The 27,848-nt window shown below is 46.6% G+C and overlaps 1 protein-coding gene across 1 annotated transcript; it reads right to left on the reverse strand.

Annotated features, from left to right (window-relative positions):
- Positions 1 to 10: 10 nt before the first annotated feature.
- Positions 11 to 27,848, reverse strand: b9d1 (B9 protein domain 1). Its single transcript, XM_055896714.1, has 7 exons — positions 27,599 to 27,848; positions 26,855 to 26,923; positions 25,967 to 26,078; positions 25,731 to 25,827; positions 16,596 to 16,658; positions 15,072 to 15,139; positions 11 to 2,075 (listed from the first exon to the last, which is right to left on the reverse strand). Exons 1-7 carry the CDS (start codon positions 27,659 to 27,661, stop codon positions 1,912 to 1,914), a joined length of 636 nt encoding a protein of 211 aa, XP_055752689.1. The 5' UTR covers positions 27,662 to 27,848; the 3' UTR covers positions 11 to 1,911.

The raw sequence follows: 27,848 nt of genomic DNA on the forward strand, positions 1-27,848 counted from the left end.
GAACTACACCTTGTTATGAGACACAGTACGTTTTATTATCCGTCAACATTACAAACACAGAACACATCAGAACAAGCGGTAACCGGCACAGGCTATAGGCTAGGATGTTTATTTTCTGGAGGTGAGGGCTGTCCAATCGGTGATCATTGTCACGAAGCCACACCCCGTCATACTAACGGATCAGCAGTTCCTAGATCAGCCTGATGTCTTTAAACCAGCCTTATTATAGAGGGGATCAGTCTGATGTCTTTAAACCAGCCTTATTATAGAGGGGATCAGTCTGATGTCTTTAAACCAGCCTTATTATAGAGGGGATCAGTCTGATGTCTTTAAACCAGCCTTATTATAGAGGGGATCAGCAGGTTCTAGATCAGTCTGATGTCTTTAAACCAGCCTTATTATAGAGGGGATCAGTCTGATGTCTTTAAACCAGCCTTATTATAGAGGGGATCAATCTGATGTCTTTAAACCAGCCTTATTATAGAGGGGATCAGTCTGATGTCTTTAAACCAGCCTTATTATAGAGGGGATCAGTCTGATGTCTTTAAACCAGCCTTATTATAGAGGGGATCAGTCTGATGTCTTTAAACCAGCCTTATTATAGAGGGGATCAGTCTGATGTCTTTAAACCAGCCTTATTATAGAGGGGATCAGCAGGTCCTAGATCAGTCTGATGTCTTTAAACCAGCCTTATTATAGAGGGGATCAGTCTGATGTCTTTAAACCAGCCTTATTATAGAGGGGATCAATCTGATGTCTTTAAACCAGCCTTATTATAGAGGGGATCAGTCTGATGTCTTTAAACCAGCTTTATTGTAGAGGGGATCAGCAGGTCCTAGATCAGCCTGATGTCTTTAAACCAGCCTTATTATAGAGGGGATCAGCCTGATGTCTTTAAACCAGCCTTATTATAGAGGGGATCAGCAGGTCCTAGATCAGTCTGATGTCTTTAAACCAGCCTTATTATAGAGGGGATCAGCAGGTCCTAGATCAGTCAGATGTCTTTAAACCAGCCTTATTATAGAGGGGATCAGCCTGATGTCTTTAAACCAGCCTTATTATAGAGGGGATCAGCCTGATGTCTTTAAACCAGCCTTATTATAGAGGGGATCAGCCTGCTGTCTTTAAACCAGCCTTATTATAGAAGGGATCAGTCTGATGTCTTTAAACCAGCCTTATTATAGAGGGGATCAGTCTGATGTCTTTAAACCAGCCTTATTATAGAGGGGATCAGTCTGATGTCTTTAAACCAGCCTTATTATAGAGGGGATCAGTCTGATGTCTTTAAACCAGCTTTATTATAGAGGGAATCAGCAGGTCCTAGATCAGTCTGATGTCTTTAAACCAGCTTTATTGTAGAGGGGATCAGCAGGTCCTAGATCAGCCTGATGTCTTTAAACCAGCTTTATTATAGAGGGGATCAGTCTGATGTCTTTAAACCAGCTTTATTATAGAGGGAATCAGCAGGTCCTAGATCAGTCTGATGTCTTTAAACCAGCCTTATTATAGAGGGGATCAGCCTGATGTCTTTAAACCAGCCTTATTATAGAGGGGATCAGTCTGATGTCTTTAAACCAGCCTTATTATAGAGTGGATCAGTCAGGCTAGAGACCAGACATCACTAAACACCTACAGTATCCAGCTGCTTCTGATTGGACCACACACACAGAGGTTAGGAAGGTGGTTTAGTCTTTGGTCCTTGTGTGTGTGTCCATCACGTGCTGTAACACCTACAGTGTCCTGATGGGACCACACACACACAGGGGTTAGGGAGGTGGTTTAGTCTCTGGTCCCTGTGTGTGTGTCCATCACGTGCTGTAACACCTACAGTGTCCAGCTGCTTCTGATTGGACCACACACACACAGGGGTTAGGGAGGTAGTTTAGTCTCTGGTCCCTGTGTGTGTGTCCATCACGTGCTGTAGGGCTGGTCTCCCGGTCCGATGCCTGCGGCAGCAGTGTGTGACAGAGTACGCTCGGTCTCGGAAGGTGTGGTGTCGTAACCCAGTCTCTTCATGTCTTTAGTCACGATGTGGAAGGACAGGGAGACGAAACCCTGGGAACGGACCCTGGTCACTGAGAGAGACGGAGAGGAGGCAGTGAGTGAGAGAAGACACCGGGATACATTTAAAGATGGTAGAGAGAGAGTAGACTCCAGGATACATTTAAAGATGGTAGAGAGAGAGAGAGAAGACTCCAGGATACATTTAAAGATGGTAGAGAGAGAGAGACTCCAGGATACATTTAAAGATGGTAGAGAGAGAGTAGACTCCAGGATACATTTAAAGATGGTAGAGAGAGAGAGAAGACTCCAGGATACATTTAAAGATGGTAGAGAGAGAGAAGACTCCAGGATACATTTAAAGATGGTAGAGAGAGAGAAGACTCCAGGATACATTTAAAGATGGTAGAGAGAGAAGACTCCAGGATACATTTAAAGATGGTAGAGAGAGAGAGAAGACACCAGGATACATTTAAAGATGGTAGAGAGAGAGAAGACACCAGGATACATTTAAAGATGGTAGAGAGAGAGAGAGTAGACTCCAGGATACATTTAAAGATGGTAGAGAGAGAGAGAGTAGACTCCAGGATACATTTAAAGATGGTAGAGAGAGAGAGTAGACTCCAGGATACATTTAAAGATGGTAGAGAGAGAGTAGACTCCAGGATACATTTAAAGATGGTAGAGAGAGAGAGAGTAGACTCCAGGATACATTTAAAGATGGTAGAGAGAGAGAGAGTAGACTCCAGGATACATTTAAAGATGGTAGAGAGAGAGAGAGTAGACTCCAGGATACATTTAAAGATGGTAGAGAGAGAGAGAGACTCCAGGATACATTTAAAGATGGTAGAGAGAGAGAGTAGACTCCAGGATACATTTAAAGATGGTAGAGAGAGAGAGACTCCAGGATACATTTAAAGATGGTAGAGAGAGAGAGACTCCAGGATACATTTAAAGATGGTAGAGAGAGAAGACTCCAGGATACATTTAAAGATGGTAGAGAGAGAGAGAGAAGACACCAGGATACATTTAAAGATGGTAGAGAGAGAGAAGACACCAGGATACATTTAAAGATGGTAGAGAGAGAGAGAGACTCCAGGATACATTTAAAGATGGTAGAGAGAGAGAAGACTCCAGGATACATTTAAAGATGGTAGAGAGAGAGAGACTCCAGGATACATTTAAAGATGGTAGAGAGAGAGTAGACTCCAGGACACATTTAAAGATGGTAGAGAGAGAGAAGACTCCAGGATACATTTAAAGATGGTAGAGAGAGAGAGACTCCAGGATACATTTAAAGATGGTAGAGAGAGAGAGAGAGACTCCAGGATACATTTAAAGATGGTAGAGAGAGAGAGACTCCAGGATACATTTAAAGATGGTAGAGAAAGAGAGAGACTCCAGGATACATTTAAAGATGGTAGAGAGAGAGAAGACTCCAGGATACATTTAAAGATGGTAGAGAGAGAGAGAGAGACTCCAGGATACATTTAAAGATGGTAGAGAGAGAGACTCCAGGATACATTTAAAGATGGTAGAGAGAGAGAGAGACTCCAGGATACATTTAAAGATGGTAGAGAGAGAGAGAAGACTCCAGGATACATTTAAAGATGGTAGAGAGAGAGAGAAGACTCCAGGATACATTTAAAGATGGTAGAGAGAGAGAGACTCCAGGATACATTTAAAGATGGTAGAGAGAGAGACTCCAGGATACATTTAAAGATGGTAGAGAGAGAGAAGACTCCAGGATACATTTAAAGATGGTAGAGAGAGAGACTCCAGGATACATTTAAAGATGGTAGAGAGAGAGACTCCAGGATACATTTAAAGATGGTAGAGAGAGAAGACTCCAGGATACATTTAAAGATGGTAGAGAGAGAGAGAGTAGACTCCAGGATACATTTAAAGATGGTAGAGAGAGAAGACTCCAGGATACATTTAAAGATGGTAGAGAGAGAGAGACTCCAGGATACATTTAAAGATGGTAGAGAGAGAGAGACTCCAGGATACATTTAAAGATGGTAGAGAGAGAGAGACTCCAGGATACATTTAAAGATGGTAGAGAGAGAGAGAGAAGACTCCAGGATACATTTAAAGATGGTAGAGAGAGAGAGAGACTCCAGGATACATTTAAAGATGGTAGAGAGAGAGAGAGACACCAGGATACATTTAAAGATGGTAGAGAGAGAGAGACTCCAGGATACATTTAAAGATGGTAGAGAGAGAGAGAGAAGACACCAGGATACATTTAAAGATGGTAGAGAGAGAGAAGACACCAGGATACATTTAAAGATGGTAGAGAGAGAGAGAGACTCCAGGATACATTTAAAGATGGTAGAGAGAGAGAAGACTCCAGGATACATTTAAAGATGGTAGAGAGAGAGAGACTCCAGGATACATTTAAAGATGGTAGAGAGAGAGTAGACTCCAGGACACATTTAAAGATGGTAGAGAGAGAGAAGACTCCAGGATACATTTAAAGATGGTAGAGAGAGAGAGACTCCAGGATACATTTAAAGATGGTAGAGAGAGAGAGAGAGACTCCAGGATACATTTAAAGATGGTAGAGAGAGAGAGACTCCAGGATACATTTAAAGATGGTAGAGAAAGAGAGAGACTCCAGGATACATTTAAAGATGGTAGAGAGAGAGAAGACTCCAGGATACATTTAAAGATGGTAGAGAGAGAGAGAGACTCCAGGATACATTTAAAGATGGTAGAGAGAGAGACTCCAGGATACATTTAAAGATGGTAGAGAGAGAGAGAGACTCCAGGATACATTTAAAGATGGTAGAGAGAGAGAGAAGACTCCAGGATACATTTAAAGATGGTAGAGAGAGAGAGAAGACTCCAGGATACATTTAAAGATGGTAGAGAGAGAGAGACTCCAGGATACATTTAAAGATGGTAGAGAGAGAGACTCCAGGATACATTTAAAGATGGTAGAGAGAGAGAAGACTCCAGGATACATTTAAAGATGGTAGAGAGAGAGACTCCAGGATACATTTAAAGATGGTAGAGAGAGAGACTCCAGGATACATTTAAAGATGGTAGAGAGAGAAGACTCCAGGATACATTTAAAGATGGTAGAGAGAGAGAGAGTAGACTCCAGGATACATTTAAAGATGGTAGAGAGAGAAGACTCCAGGATACATTTAAAGATGGTAGAGAGAGAGAGACTCCAGGATACATTTAAAGATGGTAGAGAGAGAGAGACTCCAGGATACATTTAAAGATGGTAGAGAGAGAGAGACTCCAGGATACATTTAAAGATGGTAGAGAGAGAGAGAGAAGACTCCAGGATACATTTAAAGATGGTAGAGAGAGAGAGAGACTCCAGGATACATTTAAAGATGGTAGAGAGAGAGAGAGACACCAGGATACATTTAAAGATGGTAGAGAGAGAGAGACTCCAGGATACATTTAAAGATGGTAGAGAGAGAGAGACTCCAGGATACATTTAAAGATGGTAGAGAGAGAGGGAGACTCCAGGATACATTTAAAGATGGTAGAGAGAGAGAGAGACACCAGGATACATTTAAAGATGGTAGAGAGAGAAGACTCCAGGATACATTTAAAGATGGTAGAGAGAGAGAGAAGACTCCAGGATACATTTAAAGATGGTAGAGAGAGAGAAGACTCCAGGATACATTTAAAGATGGTAGAGAGAGAGAAGACTCTAGGATACATTTAAAGATGGTAGAGAGAGAGAGAGAGACTCCAGGATACATTTAAAGATGGTAGAGAGAGAGACTCCAGGATACATTTAAAGATGGTAGAGAGAGAGAGAGACTCCAGGATACATTTAAAGATGGTAGAGAGAGAGAGAGACTCCAGGATACATTTAAAGATGGTAGAGAGAGAGAGAGACTCCAGGATACATTTAAAGATGGTAGAGAGAGAGAGACTCCAGGATACATTTAAAGATGGTAGAGAGAGAAGACTCCAGGATACATTTAAAGATGGTAGAGAGAGAGAGAGACTCCAGGATACATTTAAAGATGGTAGAGAGAGAGAGAGAGACACCAGGATACATTTAAAGATGGTAGAGAGAGAGAGACTCCAGGATACATTTAAAGATGGTAGAGAGAGAAGACTCCAGGATACATTTAAAGATGGTAGAGAGAGAGAGAGAGACTCCAGGATACATTTAAAGATGGTAGAGAGAGAGACTCCAGGATACATTTAAAGATGGTAGAGAGAGAGAGAGAGACTCCAGGATACATTTAAAGATGGTAGAGAGAGAGAGAGACTCCAGGATACATTTAAAGATGGTAGAGAGAGAGAGAGACTCCAGGATACATTTAAAGATGGTAGAGAGAGAGAGAGAGAGAGACTCCAGGATACATTTAAAGATGGTAGAGAGAGAGTAGACTCCAGGATACATTTAAAGATGGTAGAGAGAGAGAGAGACTCCAGGATACATTTAAAGATGGTAGAGAGAGAGAGACTCCAGGATACATTTAAAGATGGTAGAGAGAGAGAGAGACTCCAGGATACATTTAAAGATGGTAGAGAGAGAGAGAGACTCCAGGATACATTTAAAGATGGTAGAGAGAGAGAGAGACTCCAGGATAGATTTAAAGATGGTAGAGAGAGAGAGAGAAGACTCCAGGATACATTTAAAGATGGTAGAGAGAGAGAGACTCCAGGATACATTTAAAGATGGTAGAGAGAGAGAGAGACTCAAGGATACATTTAAAGATGGTAGAGAGAGAGAGAGACTCCAGGATACATTTAAAGATGGTAGAGAGAGAGAGAGACTCCAGGATACATTTAAAGATGGTAGAGAGAGAGAGACTCCAGGATACATTTAAAGATGGTAGAGAGAGAGAGACTCCAGGATACATTTAAAGATGGTAGAGAGAGAGAAGACTCCAGGATACATTTAAAGATGGTAGAGAGAGAGAAGACTCCAGGATACATGTAAAGATGGTAGAGAGAGAGAAGACTCCAGGATACATTTAAAGATGGTAGAGAGAGAGAAGACTCCAGGATACATTTAAAGATGGTAGAGAGAGAAGACTCCAGGATACATTTAAAGATGGTAGAGAGAGAGAGAGAAGACTCCAGGATACATTTAAAGATGGTAGAGAGAGAGAGAGAGTAGACTCCAGGATACATTTAAAGATGGTAGAGAGAGAGAGAGACTCCAGGATACATTTAAAGATGGTAGAGAGAGAGAGAGACTCCAGGATACATTTAAAGATGGTAGAGAGAGAGAGAAGACTCCAGGATACATTTAAAGATGGTAGAGAGAGAGAGAGAGACACCAGGATACATTTAAAGATGGTAGAGAGAGAGAGAGAGACACCAGGATACATTTAAAGATGGTAGAGAGAGAGAGAAGACTCCAGGATACATTTAAAGATGGTAGAGAGAGAGAGAGACTCCAGGATACATTTAAAGATGGTAGAGAGAGAGAGAGAGAGTCCAGGATACATTTAAAGATGGTAGAGAGAGAGAGAGACTCCAGGATACATTTAAAGATGGTAGAGAGAGAGAGAGACTCCAGGATACATTTAAAGATGGTAGAGAGAGAGAGAGAAGACTCCAGGATACATTTAAAGATGGTAGAGAGAGAGAGAAGACACCAGGATACATTTAAAGATGGTAGAGAGAGAGAGAGAGAGAGAGACTCCAGGATACATTTAAAGATGGTAGAGAGAGAGAGAGACACCAGGATACATTTAAAGATGGTAGAGAGAGAGAGACTCCAGGATACATTTAAAGATGGTAGAGAGAGAGAGAGACTCCAGGATACATTTAAAGATGGTAGAGAGAGAGAGACTCCAGGATACATTTAAAGATGGTAGAGAGAGAGAGACTCCAGGATACATTTAAAGATGGTAGAGAGAGAGAGAGACTCCAGGATATATTTAAAGATGGTAGAGAGAGAGAAGACTCCAGGATACATTTAAAGATGGTAGAGAGAGAGAAGACTCCAGGATACATTTAAAGATGGTAGAGAGAGAGAGACTCCAGGATACATTTAAAGATGGTAGAGAGAGAGAGAGACTCAAGGATACATTTAAAGATGGTAGAGAGAGAGAGAGACTCCAGGATACATTTAAAGATGGTAGAGAGAGAGAGAGACTCCAGGATACATTTAAAGATGGTAGAGAGAGAGAGACTCCAGGATACATTTAAAGATGGTAGAGAGAGAGAGACTCCAGGATACATTTAAAGATGGTAGAGAGAGAGAAGACTCCAGGATACATTTAAAGATGGTAGAGAGAGAGAAGACTCCAGGATACATGTAAAGATGGTAGAGAGAGAGAAGACTCCAGGATACATTTAAAGATGGTAGAGAGAGAGAAGACTCCAGGATACATTTAAAGATGGTAGAGAGAGAAGACTCCAGGATACATTTAAAGATGGTAGAGAGAGAGAGAGAAGACTCCAGGATACATTTAAAGATGGTAGAGAGAGAGAGAGAGTAGACTCCAGGATACATTTAAAGATGGTAGAGAGAGAGAGAGACTCCAGGATACATTTAAAGATGGTAGAGAGAGAGAGAGACTCCAGGATACATTTAAAGATGGTAGAGAGAGAGAGAAGACTCCAGGATACATTTAAAGATGGTAGAGAGAGAGAGAGAGACACCAGGATACATTTAAAGATGGTAGAGAGAGAGAGAGAGACACCAGGATACATTTAAAGATGGTAGAGAGAGAGAGAAGACTCCAGGATACATTTAAAGATGGTAGAGAGAGAGAGAGACTCCAGGATACATTTAAAGATGGTAGAGAGAGAGAGAGAGAGTCCAGGATACATTTAAAGATGGTAGAGAGAGAGAGAGACTCCAGGATACATTTAAAGATGGTAGAGAGAGAGAGAGACTCCAGGATACATTTAAAGATGGTAGAGAGAGAGAGAGAAGACTCCAGGATACATTTAAAGATGGTAGAGAGAGAGAGAAGACACCAGGATACATTTAAAGATGGTAGAGAGAGAGAGAGAGAGAGAGACTCCAGGATACATTTAAAGATGGTAGAGAGAGAGAGAGACACCAGGATACATTTAAAGATGGTAGAGAGAGAGAGACTCCAGGATACATTTAAAGATGGTAGAGAGAGAGAGAGACTCCAGGATACATTTAAAGATGGTAGAGAGAGAGAGACTCCAGGATACATTTAAAGATGGTAGAGAGAGAGAGACTCCAGGATACATTTAAAGATGGTAGAGAGAGAGAGAGACTCCAGGATATATTTAAAGATGGTAGAGAGAGAGAAGACTCCAGGATACATTTAAAGATGGTAGAGAGAGAGAAGACTCCAGGATACATTTAAAGATGGTAGAGAGAGAAGACTCCAGGATACATTTAAAGATGGTAGAGAGAGAGAGAGAAGACTCCAGGATACATTTAAAGATGGTAGAGAGAGAGAGAGAAGACTCCAGGATACATTTAAAGATGGTAGAGAGAGAGAGTAGACTCCAGGATACATTTAAAGATGGTAGAGAGAGAGAGAGACTCCAGGATACATTTAAAGATGGTAGAGAGAGAGAGAAGACTCCAGGATACATTTAAAGATGGTAGAGAAAGAGAGTAGACTCCAGGATATATTTAAAGATGAGAGAGAGAGAGTAGACTCCAGGATATATTTAAAGATGGTAGAGAGAGAGAGACTCCAGGATACATTTAAAGATGGTAGAGAGAGAGACTCCAGGATACATTTAAAGATGGTAGAGAGAGAGAGAGACTCCAGGATACATTTAAAGATGGTAGAGAGAGAAGACTCCAGGATACATTTAAAGATGGGAGAGAGAGAGAGAGAGAGACTCCAGGATACATTTAAAGATGGTAGAGAGAGAGAGAGAGACCAGGATACATTTAAAGATGGTAGAGAGAGAGAGAGACCAGGATACATTTAAAGATGGTAGAGAGAGAGACTCCAGGATACATTTAAAGATGGTAGAGAGAGAGAGAGACTCCAGGATACATTTAAAGATGGTAGAGAGAGAGAGAGACTCCAGGATACATTTAAAGATGGTAGAGAGAGAGAGAGAGACTCCAGGAGACATTTAAAGATGGTAGAGAGAGAGACTCCAGGATACATTTAAAGATGGTAGAGAGAGAGAGAGACTCCAGGATACATTTAAAGATGGTAGAGAGAGAGAAGACTCCAGGATACATTTAAAGATGGTAGAGAGAGAGAGACTCCAGGATACATTTAAAGATGGTAGAGAGAGAGACTCCAGGATACATTTAAAGATGGTAGAGAGAGAGAAGACTCCAGGATACATTTAAAGATGGTAGAGAGAGAGACTCCAGGATACATTTAAAGATGGTAGAGAGAGAGACTCCAGGATACATTTAAAGATGGTAGAGAGAGAAGACTCCAGGATACATTTAAAGATGGTAGAGAGAGAGAGAGTAGACTCCAGGATACATTTAAAGATGGTAGAGAGAGAAGACTCCAGGATACATTTAAAGATGGTAGAGAGAGAGAGACTCCAGGATACATTTAAAGATGGTAGAGAGAGAGAGACTCCAGGATACATTTAAAGATGGTAGAGAGAGAGAGACTCCAGGATACATTTAAAGATGGTAGAGAGAGAGAGACTCCAGGATACATTTAAAGATGGTAGAGAGAGAGAGAGAAGACTCCAGGATACATTTAAAGATGGTAGAGAGAGAGAGAGACTCCAGGATACATTTAAAGATGGTAGAGAGAGAGAGAGACACCAGGATACATTTAAAGATGGTAGAGAGAGAGAGACTCCAGGATACATTTAAAGATGGTAGAGAGAGAGGGAGACTCCAGGATACATTTAAAGATGGTAGAGAGAGAGAGAGACACCAGGATACATTTAAAGATGGTAGAGAGAGAAGACTCCAGGATACATTTAAAGATGGTAGAGAGAGAGAGAAGACTCCAGGATACATTTAAAGATGGTAGAGAGAGAGAAGACTCCAGGATACATTTAAAGATGGTAGAGAGAGAGAGACTCCAGGATACATTTAAAGATGGTAGAGAGAGAGAGAGACACCAGGATACATTTAAAGATGGGAGAGAGAGAGAGAGAAGACACCAGGATACATTTAAAGATGGTAGAGAGAGAGAGACTCCAGGATACATTTAAAGATGGTAGAGAGAGAAGACTCCAGGATACATTTAAAGATGGTAGAGAGAGAGAGAGAGACTCCAGGATACATTTAAAGATGGTAGAGAGAGAGACTCCAGGATACATTTAAAGATGGTAGAGAGAGAGAGAGAGAGAGAGACTCCAGGATACATTTAAAGATGGTAGAGAGAGAGAGAGACTCCAGGATACATTTAAAGATGGTAGAGAGAGAGAGAGACTCCAGGATACATTTAAAGATGGTAGAGAGAGAGAGAGAGAGAGACTCCAGGATACATTTAAAGATGGTAGAGAGAGAGAGAGACTCCAGGATACATTTAAAGATGGTAGAGAGAGAGAGAGACTCCAGGATACATTTAAAGATGGTAGAGAGAGAGAGACTCCAGGATACATTTAAAGATGGTAGAGAGAGAGAGAGACTCCAGGATACATTTAAAGATGGTAGAGAGAGAGAGAGACTCCAGGATACATTTAAAGATGGTAGAGAGAGAGAGAGACTCCAGGATACATTTAAAGATGGTAGAGAGAGAGAGAGAAGACTCCAGGATACATTTAAAGATGGTAGAGAGAGAGAGACTCCAGGATACATTTAAAGATGGTAGAGAGAGAGAGAGACTCCAGGATACATTTAAAGATGGTAGAGAGAGAGAGAGACTCCAGGATACATTTAAAGATGGTAGAGAGAGAGAGAGACTCCAGGATACATTTAAAGATGGTAGAGAGAGAGAGACTCCAGGATACATTTAAAGATGGTAGAGAGAGAGAGACTCCAGGATACATTTAAAGATGGTAGAGAGAGAGAAGACTCCAGGATACATTTAAAGATGGTAGAGAGAGAGAAGACTCCAGGATACATGTAAAGATGGTAGAGAGAGAGAAGACTCCAGGATACATTTAAAGATGGTAGAGAGAGAGAAGACTCCAGGATACATTTAAAGATGGTAGAGAGAGAAGACTCCAGGATACATTTAAAGATGGTAGAGAGAGAGAGAGAAGACTCCAGGATACATTTAAAGATGGTAGAGAGAGAGAGAGAGTAGACTCCAGGATACATTTAAAGATGGTAGAGAGAGAGAGAGACTCCAGGATACATTTAAAGATGGTAGAGAGAGAGAGAGACTCCAGGATACATTTAAAGATGGTAGAGAGAGAGAGAAGACTCCAGGATACATTTAAAGATGGTAGAGAGAGAGAGAGAGACACCAGGATACATTTAAAGATGGTAGAGAGAGAGAGAGAGAGAGACACCAGGATACATTTAAAGATGGTAGAGAGAGAGAGAAGACTCCAGGATACATTTAAAGATGGTAGAGAGAGAGAGAGACTCCAGGATACATTTAAAGATGGTAGAGAGAGAGAGAGAGACTCCAGGATACATTTAAAGTTGGTAGAGAGAGAGAGAGACTCCAGGATACATTTAAAGATGGTAGAGAGAGAGAGAGACTCCAGGATACATTTAAAGATGGTAGAGAGAGAGAGAGAAGACTCCAGGATACATTTAAAGATGGTAGAGAGAGAGAGAAGACACCAGGATACATTTAAAGATGGTAGAGAGAGAGAGACTCCAGGATACATTTAAAGATGGTAGAGAGAGAGAGAGACTCCAGGATACATTTAAAGATGGTAGAGAGAGAGAGACTCCAGGATACATTTAAAGATGGTAGAGAGAGAGAGTAGACTCCAGGATACATTTAAAGATGGTAGAGAGAGAGAGACTCCAGGATACATTTAAAGATGGTAGAGAGAGAGAGAGACTCCAGGATACATTTAAAGATGGTAGAGAGAGAGAGACTCCAGGATACATTTAAAGATGGTAGAGAGAGAGAGACTCCAGGATACATTTAAAGATGGTAGAGAGAGAGAGACTCCAGGATACATTTAAAGATGGTAGAGAGAGAGAGAGACTCCAGGATATATTTAAAGATGGTAGAGAGAGAGAAGACTCCAGGATACATTTAAAGATGGTAGAGAGAGAGAGAGAAGACTCCAGGATACATTTAAAGATGGTAGAGAGAGAGAGAGAAGACTCCAGGATACATTTAAAGATGGTAGAGAGAGAGAGAAGACTCCAGGATACATTTAAAGATGGTAGAGAGAGAGAGAGACTCCAGGATACATTTAAAGATGGTAGAGAGAGAGAGAAGACTCCAGGATACATTTAAAGATGGTAGAGAAAGAGAGTAGACTCCAGGATATATTTAAAGATGAGAGAGAGAGAGTAGACTCCAGGATATATTTAAAGATGGTAGAGAGAGAGAGACTCCAGGATACATTTAAAGATGGTAGAGAGAGAGACTCCAGGATACATTTAAAGATGGTAGAGAGAGAGAGAGACTCCAGGATACATTTAAAGATGGTAGAGAGAGAAGACTCCAGGATACATTTAAAGATGGTAGAGAGAGAGAGAGAGAGACTCCAGGATACATTTAAAGATGGTAGAGAGAGAGAGAGACCAGGATACATTTAAAGATGGTAGAGAGAGAGAGAGACCAGGATACATTTAAAGATGGTAGAGAGAGAGACTCCAGGATACATTTAAAGATGGTAGAGAGAGAGAGAGACTCCAGGATACATTTAAAGATGGTAGAGAGAGAGAGAGACTCCAGGATACATTTAAAGATGGTAGAGAGAGAGAGAGAGACTCCAGGAGACATTTAAAGATGGTAGAGAGAGAGAAGACTCCAGGATACATTTAAAGATGGTAGAGAGAGAGAGACTCCAGGATACATTTAAAGATGGTAGAGAGAGAGAAGACTCCAGGATACATTTAAAGATGGTAGAGAGAGAGAGAGACTCCAGGATACATTTAAAGATGGTAGAGAGAGAGACTCCAGGATACATTTAAAGATGGTAGAGAGAGAGAGAGACTCCAGGATACATTTAAAGATGGTAGAGAGAGAGAGAGAGACTCCAGGATACATTTAAAGATGGTAGAGAGAGAGAGAAGACTCCAGGATACATTTAAAGATGGTAGAGAGAGAGAGAGAGACTCCAGGATACATTTAAAGATGGTAGAGAGAGAGAGAGACTCCAGGATACATTTAAAGATGGTAGAGAGAGAGAAGACTCCAGGATACATTTAAAGATGGTAGAGAGAGAGAGAGAGAGACTCCAGGATACATTTAAAGATGGTAGAGAGAGAGAGAGAGACTCCAGGATACATTTAAAGATGGTAGAGAGAGAGAGAGACTCCAGGATACATTTAAAGATGGTAGAGAGAGAGAAGACTCCAGGATACATTTAAAGATGGTAGAGAGAGAAGACTCCAGGATACATTTAAAGATGGTAGAGAGAGAGAGTAGACTCCAGGATACATTTAAAGATGGTGGAGAGAGAGAGACTCCAGGATACATTTAAAGATGGTAGAGAGAGAGAGAGACTCCAGGATACATTTAAAGATGAGAGAGAGAAGACTCCAGGATACATTTAAAGATGGTAGAGAGAGAGAGTAGACTCCAGGATACATTTAAAGATGGTAGAGAGAGAGAGAGACTCCAGGATACATTTAAAGATGGTAGAGAGAGAGAGAGAAGACTACAGGATACATTTAAAGATGAGAGAGAGTAGACTCCAGGATACATTTAAAGATGAGAGAGAGAGAGAAGACTCCAGGATACATTTAAAGATGGTAGAGAGAGAGAGTAGACTCCAGGATATATTTAAAGATGGGAGAGAGAGAGTAGACTCCAGGATACATTTAAAGGCCCTACCAACATTACAATGTGCTTTTTTAAGGGATTTGTGCGTCAGTCGACATGCGCAGCGTTTACCATGAATGGGATCTATGAATGTTGAGGGAAACTGCCTTTGAATGAATCCCGGCAGAGATCTCACACACACACACACACACACACACACACACACACACACACACACACACACACACACACACACACACACAGACACACAGACACACAGACACACAGACACACACACACACACAGACACAGACACACACACACACACACAGACGCAGAGCCTACCTTCTCTGCCCTCTCCCTGGGCCACTACTTTAGGATCTGTGAACTCTGGACGTCGACCCAGCAGCCAACTGCAGAGAAACACACACTTAGCCCCCCAGCATTTAGCATACAGTAACACACACACACTTAGCCCCCCAGCATTTAGCATACAGTAACACACACACACCTAGCCCCCCAGCATTTAGCCCCCAGCAACACACACACACCTAGCCCCCCAGCATTTAGCCCCCAGCAACACACACACACCTAGCCCCCCAGCATTTAGCATACAGTAACACACACACACCTAGCCCCCCAGCATTTAGCCCCCAGCAACACACACACACCTAGCCCCCCAGCATTTAGCCCCCAGCAACACACACACACCTAGCCCCCCAGCATTTAGCCCCCAGCAACACACACACACCTAGCCCCCCAGCATTTAGCATACAGTAACACACACACACCTAGCCCCCCAGCATTTAGCATACAGCAACACACACACACCTAGCCCCCCAGCAACACACACACACCTAGCCCCCCAGCATTTAGCCCCCAGCAACACACACACACCTAGCCCCCCAGCAACACACACACACCTAGCCCCCCAGCATTTAGCCCCCAGCAACACACACACACCTTGCCCCCCAGCATTTAGCCCCCAGCAACACACACACACCTTGCCCCCCAGCATTTAGCCCCCAGCAACACACACACACCTAGCCCCCCAGCATTTAGCCCCCAGCAACACACACACACCTTGCCCCCCAGCATTTAGCCCCCAGCAACACACACACACCTTGCCCCCCAGCATTTAGCCCCCAGCAACACACACACACCTTGCCCCCCAGCATTTAGCCCCCAGCAACACACACACACCTAGCCCCCCAGCATTTAGCACACTAACACACACACACCTAGCCCCCCAGCATTTAGCCCCCAGCAACACACACACACCTAGCCCCCCAGCATTTAGCCCCCCAACATTTAGCCCCCCAGCATTTAGCCCCCCAGCATTTAGCCCCCAGCAACACACACACACCTAGCCCCCCAGCATTTAGCCCCCAGCAACACACACACACCTAGCCCCCCAGCATTTAGCTCCCAGCAACACACACACACCTAGCCCCCCAGCATTTAGCACACTAACACACACACACCTAGCCCCCCAGCATTTAGCCCCCAGCAACACACACACACCTAGCCCCCCAGCATTTAGCCCCCAGCAACACACACACACCTAGCCCCCCAGCATTTAGCTCCCAGCAACACACACACACCTAGCCCCCCAGCATTTAGCCCCTCGGCATTTAGCCCCCAGCATTTAGCCCCCCGGCATTTAGCCCCCCGGCATTTAGCCCCCAGCATTTAGCCCCCCAGCATTTAGCCCCCCAGCATTTAGCCCCCCAGCATTTAGCCCCCCAGCATTTAGCCCCTCAGCATTTAGCCCCTCAGCATTTAGCCCCCCAGCATTTAGCCCCATAGCATTTACCCCCTCAGCATTTAGCCCCCCAGCATTTAGCCCCCTAGCAACACACACGTTACCTTGTAAATTTCTGTAGTCTTGATGTGGATTCAGGAACAAACATTGGGATGGTTCTGGTGTGTCTGAAAACAAGAGATTACATTATAGGAGAGATACTGACTGTCCAGGAGAGATACTGACTGTCCAGGAGAGATACTGACTGTCCAGGAGAGATACTGACTGTCCAGGAGAGATACTGACTGACCAGGAGAGATACTGACTGTCCAGGAGAGATAATGACTGTCTAGGAGAGAGGAGGAGAGATACTGACTGTCCAGGAGAGATACTGACTGTCCAGGAGAGATACTGACTGTCCAGGAGAGATACTGACTGTCCAGGAGAGATACTGACTGTCCAGGAGAGAGGAGAGATACTGACTGTCCAGGAGAGAGGAGAGATACTGACTGTCCAGGAGAGAGGAGAGATACTGACTGTCCAGGAGAGATACTGACTGTCCAGTAGAGAGGAGGAGAGATACTGACTGTCCAGGAGAGATACTGACTGTCCAGGAGAGATACTGACTGTCCAGGGGAGATACTGACTGTCCAGGGGAGATACTGACTGTCCAGGGGAGATACTGACTGTCCAGGAGAGATACTGACTGTCCAGGGGAGATACTGACTGTCCAGGGGAGATACTGACTGTCCAGGAGTGATACTGACTGTCCAGGGGAGATACTGACTGTCCAGGAGAGATACTGACTGTCCAGGAGAGATACTGACTGTCCAGGAGTGAAGGAGATGGAGGAGGAGAGATACTGCCTGTCCAGGAGAGAAGGGGATGGAGAGAGGAGGAGGAGGAGGAGGAGAGATACTGACTGTCCAGGAGTGAAGGGGATGGAGAGAGGAGGAGGAGAGATACTGACTGTCCAGGAGTGAAGGAGATGGAGAGAGGAGGAGGAGGAGGAGGAGGAGGAGGAGAGATACTGACTGTCCAGGAGTGATGGAGGAGGAGGAGGAGGAGGAGAGATACTGACTGTCCAGGAGTGAAGGAGATGGAGAGAGGAGGAGGAGGAGAGATACTGACTGTCCAGGAGTGAAGGAGATGGAGAGAGGAGGAGGAGGAGAGATACTGACTGTCCAGGAGTGAAGGAGATGGAGAGAGGAGGAGGAGGAGAGATACTGACTGTCCAGGAGAGAAGGAGAGGGAGAGAGGAGGAGGAGGAGAGATACTGACTGTCCAGGAGTGAAGGAGATGGAGAGAGGAGGAGGAGGAGAGATACTGACTGTCCAGGAGTGAAGGGAATGGAGAGAGGAGGAGAGATACTGACTGTCCAGGAGTGAAGGAGATGGAGAGAGGAGGAGGAGGAGAGATACTGACTGTCCAGGAGTGAAGGAGATGGAGAGAGGAGGAGGAGGAGGAGAGATACTGACTGTCCAGGAGTGAAGGAGATGGAGAGAGGAGGAGGAGGAGGAGAGATACTGACTGTCCAGGAGTGAAGGAGATGGAGAGAGGAGGAGGAGAGATACTGACTGTCCAGGAGTGAAGGAGATGGAGAGAGGAGGAGGAGGAGAGATACTGACTGTCCAGGAGTGAAGGAGATGGTGAGAGGAGGAGGAGGAGAGATACTGACTGTCCAGGAGTGAAGGAGAGATACTGACAGTCCAGGAGTGAAGGAGATGGAGAGAGGAGGAGGAGGAGGAGAGATACTGACTGTCCAGGAGTGAAGGAGATGGAGGAGGAGGAGAGATACTGCCTGTCCAGGAGTGAAGGGGATGGAGAGAGGAGGAGGAGGAGGAGGAGGAGGAGGAGAGATACTGACTGTCCAGGAGTGAAGGGGATGGAGAGAGGAGGAGGAGAGATACTGACTGTCCAGGAGTGAAGGAGATGGAGAGAGGAGGAGGAGGAGGAGAGATACTGACTGTCCAGGAGTGATGGAGGAGGAGGAGGAGGAGGAGAGATACTGACTGTCCAGGAGAGATGGAGAGAGGAGGAGGAGGAGAGATACTGACTGTCCAGGAGTGAAGGAGATGGAGAGAGGAGGAGGAGGAGAGATACTGACTGTCCAGGAGTGAAGGAGATGGAGAGAGGAGGAGGAGGAGAGATACTGACTGTCCAGGAGTGAAGGAGATGGAGAGAGGAGGAGGAGGAGAGATACTGACTGTCCAGGAGTGATGGGGATGGAGAGAGGAGGAGGAGAGATACTGACTGTCCAGGAGTGAAGGGGATGGAGAGAGGAGGAGGAGGGGAGGAGGAGGAGAGATACTGACTGTCCAGGAGAGAAGGAGAGGGAGAGAGGAGGAGGAGGAGAGATACTGACTGTCCAGGAGTGATGGAGGAGGAGGAGGAGAGATACTGACTGTCCAGGAGTGAAGGAGATGGAGAGAGGAGGAGGAGGAGAGATACTGACTGTCCAGGAGTGAAGGAGATGGAGAGAGGAGGAGGAGGAGAGATACTGACTGTCCAGGAGTGAAGGAGATGGAGAGAGGAGGAGGAGGAGGAGAGATACTGACTGTCCAGGAGTGAAGGAGATGGAGAGAGGAGGAGGAGGAGGAGAGATACTGACTGTCCAGGAGTGAAGGAGATGGAGAGAGGAGGAGGAGGAGAGATACTGACTGTCCAGGAGTGAAGGGGATGGAGAGAGGAGGAGGCGAGATACTGACTGTCCAGGAGAGAAGGAGATGGAGAGAGGAGGAGGCGAGATACTGACTGTCCAGGAGTGAAGGAGATGGAGAGAGGAGGAGGAGGAGAGATACTGACTGTCCAGGAGTGAAGGGAATGGAGAGAGGAGGAGAGATACTGACTGTCCAGGAGTGAAGGAGATGGAGAGAGGAGGAGGAGGAGGAGAGATACTGACTGTCCAGGAGTGAAGGAGATGGAGAGAGGAGGAGGAGGAGGAGAGATACTGACTGTCCAGGAGTGAAGGAGATGGAGAGAGGAGGAGGAGGAGAGATACTGACTGTCCAGGAGTGAAGGGGATGGAGAGAGGAGGAGGCGAGATACTGACTGTCCAGGAGAGAAGGAGATGGAGAGAGGAGGAGGCGAGATACTGACTGTCCAGGAGTGTGGAGATGGAGAGAGGAGGAGGAGGAGAGATACTGACTGTCCAGGAGTGAAGGGAATGGAGAGAGGAGGAGGAGGAGAGATACTGACTGTCCAGGAGTGAATGGGATGGAGAGAGGAGGAGGAGGAGGAGGAGAGATACTGACTGTCCAGGAGTGAAGGAGATGGAGAGAGGAGGAGGAGGAGGAGAGATACTGACTGTCCAGGAGTGAAGGAGATGGAGAGAGGAGGAGGAGGAGAGATACTGACTGTCCAGGAGTGAAGGGGATGGAGAGAGGAGGAGGAGGAGGAGGAGAGATACTGACTGTCCAGGAGTAAAGGAGATGGAGAGAGGAGGAGGAGAGATACTGACTGTCCAGGAGTGAAGGAGATGGAGAGAGGAGGAGGAGAGATACTGACTGTCCAGGAGTGAAGGGGATGGAGAGAGGAGGAGAGATACTGACTGTCCAGGAGTGAAGGGGATGGAGAGAGGAGGAGGAGGAGGAGAGATACTGACTGTCCAGGAGTGAAGGAGATGGAGAGAGGAGGAGGAGGAGAGATACTGACTGTCCAGGAGTGATGGGGATGGAGAGAGGAGGAGGAGGAGAGATACTGACTGTCCAGGAGTGATGGGGATGGAGAGAGGAGGAGGAGGAGGAGAGATACTGACTGTCCAGGAGAGAAGGAGATGGAGAGAGGAGGAGGAGGAGGAGAGATACTGACTGTCCAGGAGGGAAGGAGATGGAGAGAGGAGGAGGAGGAGGAGGAGGAGATACTGACTGTCCAGGAGTGAAGGAGATGGAGAGAGGAGGAGGAGGAGGAGAGATACTGACTGTCCAGGAGTGAAGGAGATGGAGAGAGGAGGAGGAGGAGAGATACTGACTGTCCAGGAGTGAAGGGGATGGAGAGAGGAGGAGGCGAGATACTGACTGTCCAGGAGAGAAGGAGATGGAGAGAGGAGGAGGCGAGATACTGACTGTCCAGGAGTGAAGGAGATGGAGAGAGGAGGAGGAGGAGAGATACTGACTGTCCAGGAGTGAAGGGGATGGAGAGAGGAGGAGGAGGAGAGATACTGACTGTCCAGGAGTGAAGGAGATGGAGAGAGGAGGAGGAGGAGAGATACTGACTGTCCAGGAGTGAAGGAGATGGAGAGAGGAGGAGGAGGAGAGATACTGACTGTCCAGGAGTGAAGGAGATGGAGAGAGGAGGAGGAGGAGAGATACTGACTGTCCAGGAGTGAAGGGGATGGAGAGAGGAGGAGGAGGAGGAGGAGAGATACTGACTGTCCAGGAGTGAAGGAGATGGAGAGAGGAGGAGGAGAGATACTGACTGTCCAGGAGTAAAGGAGATGGAGAGAGGAGGAGGAGAGATACTGACTGTCCAGGAGTGAAGGGGATGGAGAGAGGAGGAGGAGAGATACTGACTGTCCAGGAGTGAAGGGGATGGAGAGAGGAGGAGGAGGAGGAGAGATACTGACTGTCCAGGAGTGAAGGAGATGGAGAGAGGAGGAGGAGGAGAGATACTGACTGTCCAGGAGTGAAGGGGATGGAGAGAGGAGGAGGAGAGATACTGACTGTCCAGGAGTGAAGGAGATGGAGAGAGGAGGAGGAGGAGGAGAGATACTGACTGTCCAGGAGTGATGGAGGAGGAGGAGGAGGAGGAGAGATACTGACTGTCCAGGAGAGATGGAGAGAGGAGGAGGAGGAGAGATACTGACTGTCCAGGAGTGAAGGAGATGGAGAGAGGAGGAGGAGGAGAGATACTGACTGTCCAGGAGTGAAGGAGATGGAGAGAGGAGGAGGAGGAGAGATACTGACTGTCCAGGAGTGAAGGAGATGGAGAGAGGAGGAGGAGGAGAGATACTGACTGTCCAGGAGTGATGGGGATGGAGAGAGGAGGAGGAGGAGGAGAGATACTGACTGTCCAGGAGTGAAGGGGATGGAGAGAGGAGGAGGAGGGGAGGAGGAGGAGAGATACTGACTGTCCAGGAGAGAAGGAGAGGGAGAGAGGAGGAGGAGGAGAGATACTGACTGTCCAGGAGTGATGGAGGAGGAGGAGGAGAGATACTGACTGTCCAGGAGTGAAGGAGATGGAGAGAGGAGGAGGAGGAGAGATACTGACTGTCCAGGAGTGAAGGAGATGGAGAGAGGAGGAGGAGGAGAGATACTGACTGTCCAGGAGTGAAGGAGATGGAGAGAGGAGGAGGAGGAGGAGAGATACTGACTGTCCAGGAGTGAAGGAGATGGAGAGAGGAGGAGGAGGAGGAGAGATACTGACTGTCCAGGAGTGAAGGAGATGGAGAGAGGAGGAGGAGGAGAGATACTGACTGTCCAGGAGTGAAGGGGATGGAGAGAGGAGGAGGCGAGATACTGACTGTCCAGGAGAGAAGGAGATGGAGAGAGGAGGAGGCGAGATACTGACTGTCCAGGAGTGAAGGAGATGGAGAGAGGAGGAGGAGGAGAGATACTGACTGTCCAGGAGTGAAGGGAATGGAGAGAGGAGGAGAGATACTGACTGTCCAGGAGTGAAGGAGATGGAGAGAGGAGGAGGAGGAGGAGAGATACTGACTGTCCAGGAGTGAAGGAGATGGAGAGAGGAGGAGGAGGAGGAGAGATACTGACTGTCCAGGAGTGAAGGAGATGGAGAGAGGAGGAGGAGGAGAGATACTGACTGTCCAGGAGTGAAGGGGATGGAGAGAGGAGGAGGCGAGATACTGACTGTCCAGGAGAGAAGGAGATGGAGAGAGGAGGAGGCGAGATACTGACTGTCCAGGAGTGTGGAGATGGAGAGAGGAGGAGGAGGAGAGATACTGACTGTCCAGGAGTGAAGGGAATGGAGAGAGGAGGAGGAGGAGAGATACTGACTGTCCAGGAGTGAATGGGATGGAGAGAGGAGGAGGAGGAGGAGAGATACTGACTGTCCAGGAGTGAAGGAGATGGAGAGAGGGGGAGGAGGAGGAGAGATACTGACTGTCCAGGAGTGAAGGAGATGGAGAGAGGAGGAGGAGGAGAGATACTGACTGTCCAGGAGTGAAGGGGATGGAGAGAGGAGGAGGAGGAGGAGGAGAGATACTGACTGTCCAGGAGTGAAGGAGATGGAGAGAGGAGGAGGAGAGATACTGACTGTCCAGGAGTGAAGGAGATGGAGAGAGGAGGAGGAGAGATACTGACTGTCCAGGAGTGAAGGGGATGGAGAGAGGAGGAGGAGAGATACTGACTGTCCAGGAGAGAAGGAGATGGAGAGAGGAGGAGGAGAGATACTGACTGTCCAGGAGTGAAGGGGATGGAGAGAGGAGGAGAGATACTGACTGTCCAGGAGTGAAGGGGATGGAGAGAGGAGGAGGAGGAGGAGAGATACTGACTGTCCAGGAGTGAAGGAGATGGAGAGAGGAGGAGGAGGAGAGATACTGACTGTCCAGGAGTGATGGGGATGGAGAGAGGAGGAGGAGGAGAGATACTGACTGTCCAGGAGTGATGGGGATGGAGAGAGGAGGAGGAGGAGGAGAGATACTGACTGTCCAGGAGAGAAGGAGATGGAGAGAGGAGGAGGAGGAGGAGAGATACTGACTGTCCAGGAGGGAAGGAGATGGAGAGAGGAGGAGGAGGAGGAGGAGATACTGACTGTCCAGGAGTGAAGGAGATGGAGAGAGGAGGAGGAGGAGGAGAGATACTGACTGTCCAGGAGTGAAGGAGATGGAGAGAGGAGGAGGAGGAGAGATACTGACTGTCCAGGAGTGAAGGGGATGGAGAGAGGAGGAGGCGAGATACTGACTGTCCAGGAGAGAAGGAGATGGAGAGAGGAGGAGGCGAGATACTGACTGTCCAGGAGTGAAGGAGATGGAGAGAGGAGGAGGAGGAGAGATACTGACTGTCCAGGAGTGAAGGGGATGGAGAGAGGAGGAGGAGGAGAGATACTGACTGTCCAGGAGTGAAGGAGATGGAGAGAGGAGGAGGAGGAGAGATACTGACTGTCCAGGAGTGAAGGAGATGGAGAGAGGAGGAGGAGGAGAGATACTGACTGTCCAGGAGTGAAGGAGATGGAGAGAGGAGGAGGAGGAGAGATACTGACTGTCCAGGAGTGAAGGGGATGGAGAGAGGAGGAGGAGGAGGAGGAGAGATACTGACTGTCCAGGAGTGAAGGAGATGGAGAGAGGAGGAGGAGAGATACTGACTGTCCAGGAGTGAAGGAGATGGAGAGAGGAGGAGGAGAGATACTGACTGTCCAGGAGTGAAGGGGATGGAGAGAGGAGGAGGAGAGATACTGACTGTCCAGGAGTGAAGGGGATGGAGAGAGGAGGAGGAGGAGGAGAGATACTGACTGTCCAGGAGTGAAGGAGATGGAGAGAGGAGGAGGAGGAGAGATACTGACTGTCCAGGAGTGATGGGGATGGAGAGAGGAGTAGGAGGAGAGATACTGACTGTCCAGGAGTGATGGGGATGGAGAGAGGAGGAGGAGGAGGAGAGATACTGACTGTCCAGGAGAGAAGGAGATGGAGAGAGGAGGAGGAGGAGAGATACTGACTGTCCAGGAGTGAAGGAGATGGAGAGAGGAGGAGGAGGAGAGATACTGACTGTCCAGGAGTGAAGGAGATGGAGAGAGGAGGAGGAGGAGGAGAGATACTGACTGTCCAGGAGAGAAGGAGATGGAGAGAGGAGGAGGAGGAGGAGAGATACTGACTGTCCAGGAGTGATGGGGATGGAGAGAGGAGGAGGAGGAGAGATACTGACTGTCCAGGAGTGAAGGAGATGGAGAGAGGAGGAGGAGGAGAGATACTGACTGTCCAGGAGTGAAGGAGATGGAGAGAGGAGGAGGAGGAGGAGAGATACTGACTGTCCAGGAGTGAAGGGGATGGAGAGAGGAGGAGGAGGAGGAGAGATACTGACTGTCCAGGAGTGAAGGAGATGGAGGAGGAGGAGGAGAGATACTGACTGTCCAGGAGTGAAGGAGATGGAGAGAGGAGGAGGAGGAGGAGAGATACTGACTGTCCAGGAGTGAAGGGGGTGGAGAGAGGAGGAGGAGAGATACTGACTGTGCAGGAGTGAAGGAGATGGAGAGAGGAGGAGGAGGAGAGATACTGACTGTCCAGGAGTGAAGGAGATGGAGGAGGAGGAGAGATACTGACTGTCCAGGAGTGAAGGAGATGGAGAGAGGAGGAGGAGGAGAGATACTGACTGTCCAGGAGAGAAGGAGATGGAGAGAGGAGGAGAGATACTGACTGTCCAGGAGTGAAGGAGATGGAGAGAGGAGGAGGAGGAGGAGGTGGAGAGATACTGACTGTCCAGGAGTGAAGGAGATGGAGAAAGGAGGAGGAGGAGGAGGAGAGATACTGACTGTCCAGGAGTGAAGGGGATGGAGAGAGGAGGAGGCGAGATACTGACTGTCCAGGAGTGAAGGAGATGGAGAGAGGAGGAGGAGAGATACTGACTGTCCAGGAGTGAAGGAGATGGAGAGAGGAGGAGGAGGAGAGATACTGACTGTCCAGGAGTGAAGGAGATGGAGAGAGGAGGAGGAGGAGGAGAGATACTGACTGTCCAGGAGTGAAGGGGATGGAGAGAGGAGGAGGAGGAGGAGGAGAGATACTGACTGTCCAGGAGTGAAGGAGATGGAGGAGGAGGAGAGATACTGACTGTCCAGGAGTGAAGGAGATGGAGAGAGGAGGAGGAGGAGGAGAGATACTGACTGTCCAGGAGTGAAGGGGGTGGAGAGAGGAGGAGGAGAGATACTGACTGTGCAGGAGTGAAGGAGATGGAGAGAGGAGGAGGAGGAGAGATACTGACTGTCCAGGAGTGAAGGAGATGGAGAGAGGAGGAGGAGAGATACTGACTGTCCAGGAGAGAAGGAGATGGAGAGAGGAGGAGAGATACTGACTGTCCAGGAGTGAAGGAGATGGAGAGAGGAGGAGGAGGAGGAGGAGGAGGTGGAGAGATACTGACTGTCCAGGAGTGAAGGAGGAGGAGGAGGAGGAGAGATACTGACTGTCCAGGAGTGAAGGGGATGGAGAGAGGAGGAGGCGAGATACTGACTGTCCAGGAGTGAAGGAGATGGAGAGAGGAGGAGGAGGAGAGATACTGACTGTCCAGGAGTGAAGGAGATGGAGAGAGGAGGAGGAGGAGAGATACTGACTGTCCAGGAGTGAAGGAGATGGAGAGAGGAGGAGGAGGAGAGATACTGACTGTCCAGGAGTGAAGGGGATGTGTGTGGCTCCGTATCCTCTGACCACATCGTTACCAAACGTATCAGGACCGTAGACACTCACCACGATCTGAGGCCCTGGGTACATACAACACAGTGTTAGAGCTGTGGTATGACCTGTCTGCTATGGTAAGAAGGGTGTGTTGTGTGTGTGTCTCACAGGGAGAGAGGGAGGGGGGAGAGGGGTTTGGGAGAGGGAGAAGGGGGTGTGTCTCACAGCCTAATGGGTTGGTGCTCTTGAAGGTGATCTCCAGAGGAAAGTTCCAGATCATTCTCTGAGGAGAGTCTCTGCCTTTAGATGTAATTTGAGATATTCCCTCCTCTAGACCCTGGAGAGAGAGGATGAGGGGGGGGGGGGGGGGGGGAGAGGGGAGGGGAGAGAGAGGGGGGTGGGAGGGGAGGAGGGGGAGAGAGAGCAGCAAGATTTGTGACCTGTTGCCACAAGAAAAGGGCAACCAGTGAAGAACAAACACCATTGTAAATACAACCCATATTTATGCTTATTTATTTTAACTTGTGTGCTTTAACCATTTGTACATTGTTACAACACTGTATATATACAATATGACATTTGTAATGTCTTTATTGTTTTGAAACTTCTGTATGTGTAATGTTTACTGTTAATTTGTATTGTTTATTTCACTTTTGTGTATTGTCTACCTCACTTGCTTTGGCAATGTTAACACATGTTTCCCATGCCAATAAAGCCCCTTGAATTGAATTGAGAGGGGAGGGGAGGAGGGAGGAAAGAGAAAGGGAGTGGGGAGGAGAGGTGAGATATTGATCCCTCTTTAAACAACTGGGAACTCGGAAAAATAGGTCAAATCATGACGTCTGTGATCTTCAGGTCGGAGCTGTAGAAAGAGGCCCGCATTTCCGAGTTGGATGAATGTTCAAATCGATTTTTTTTTTTACCAGTCGGAGCTCGTTTTCGTCCGAGTTCCTAGTTGTTTTTGAACGCTCTGATGTCAAAGATTTACAAGTTCCCGGCATCAATGAACATGCATCTATTTGCGGAGTTGCTAGCTAGTAAAACAAGTGTATTATGTTATCTATCCACAGTAAGTGAACTTCAACATGTTCCAGATGACTCGGTGTCACTCACCGAGGTGGGAGCCCAGTCGTGTCCGTAGACGAAGCAGTATTTACAGTACAGGTCATCATACTCTGGAAACTGACAACAGATCAGAGAGAATGGGCCGAGAAGCAAATGAACACGACAGTTTTATAGAACATGTCATTCAAAAAGCGGTCAAGTTATCTAATATGATCCGATTCATTTGAGCTTGTTAACGTTAGATGCTTAGCTAGGTAGCTAGCTCGTTACTAACGTTAGATGCTTAACTAGCTAGCTCGTTACTAACGTGAGATTCTTAGCTAGCTAGCTCGTTACTAACGTTAGATGCTTAGCTAGGTAGCTAGCTCGTTACTAACGTAAGATTCTTAGCTAGCTAGCTCGTTACTAACGTTAGATGCTTAGCTAGGTAGCTAGCTCGTTACTAACGTAAGATTCTTAGCTAGCTAGCTCGTTACTAACGTTAGATGCTTAGCTAGGTAGCTAGCTCGTTACTAACGTTAGATTCTTAGCTAGGTAGCTAGCTCGTTACTAACGTTAGATGCTTAGCTAGGTAGCTCGTTACTAACGTTAGATTCTTAGCTAGCTAGCTCGTTACTAACGTTAGATGCTTAGCTAGGTAGCTCGTTACTAACGTTAGATTCTTAGCTAGCTAGCTCGTTACTAACGTTAGATGCTTAGCTAGGTAGCTAGCTCGTTACTAACGTTAGATGCTTAGCTAGGTAGCTCGTTACTAACGTTAGCTCTCGTTACTAACGTTAGCTAGCTACTCACATTCGCCCCCTCTATCTGTCCGTTTATCATCAACAGAAACACCGATGGGTTGTTGATAGCCATCCCGCTTTATACGATAACTATAATTTTTTAAATTCTCAAGTTAACAAACATAAATATTATAACTTAAGACTATATAACCGGTAACGTATTGTTCTCCGTTGTGGAGATAACCGGCTTGCTAAATTAAAGTGTAGTTCCATCCCCCCGTTGCCAGGACGCTTTGCCTACGGCTATTCGTGAGGGCCAA

This window comes from Salvelinus fontinalis, chromosome 2 (assembly GCF_029448725.1).
Source record: "Salvelinus fontinalis isolate EN_2023a chromosome 2, ASM2944872v1, whole genome shotgun sequence".
In the NCBI taxonomy this organism is placed as follows: Eukaryota; Metazoa; Chordata; class Actinopteri; order Salmoniformes; family Salmonidae; genus Salvelinus; species Salvelinus fontinalis.

Excerpts from the sequence above, each read along its gene's own strand:
- b9d1 (XM_055896714.1), bottom strand. The coding sequence starts at position 27,661 with ATGGCTATCAACAACCCATCGGTGTTTCTGTTGATGATAAACGGACAG. Across the intron at positions 26,924-27,598 it reads GACAGATAGAGGGGGCGAAT|TTTCCAGAGTATGATGACCT; the intron begins GTGAGTAGCTAG and ends ATCTGTTGTCAG. Across the intron at positions 2,076-15,071 it reads CCAGGGAGAGGGCAGAGAAG|TGACCAGGGTCCGTTCCCAG; the intron begins GTAGGCTCTGCG and ends CGTCTCTCTCAG.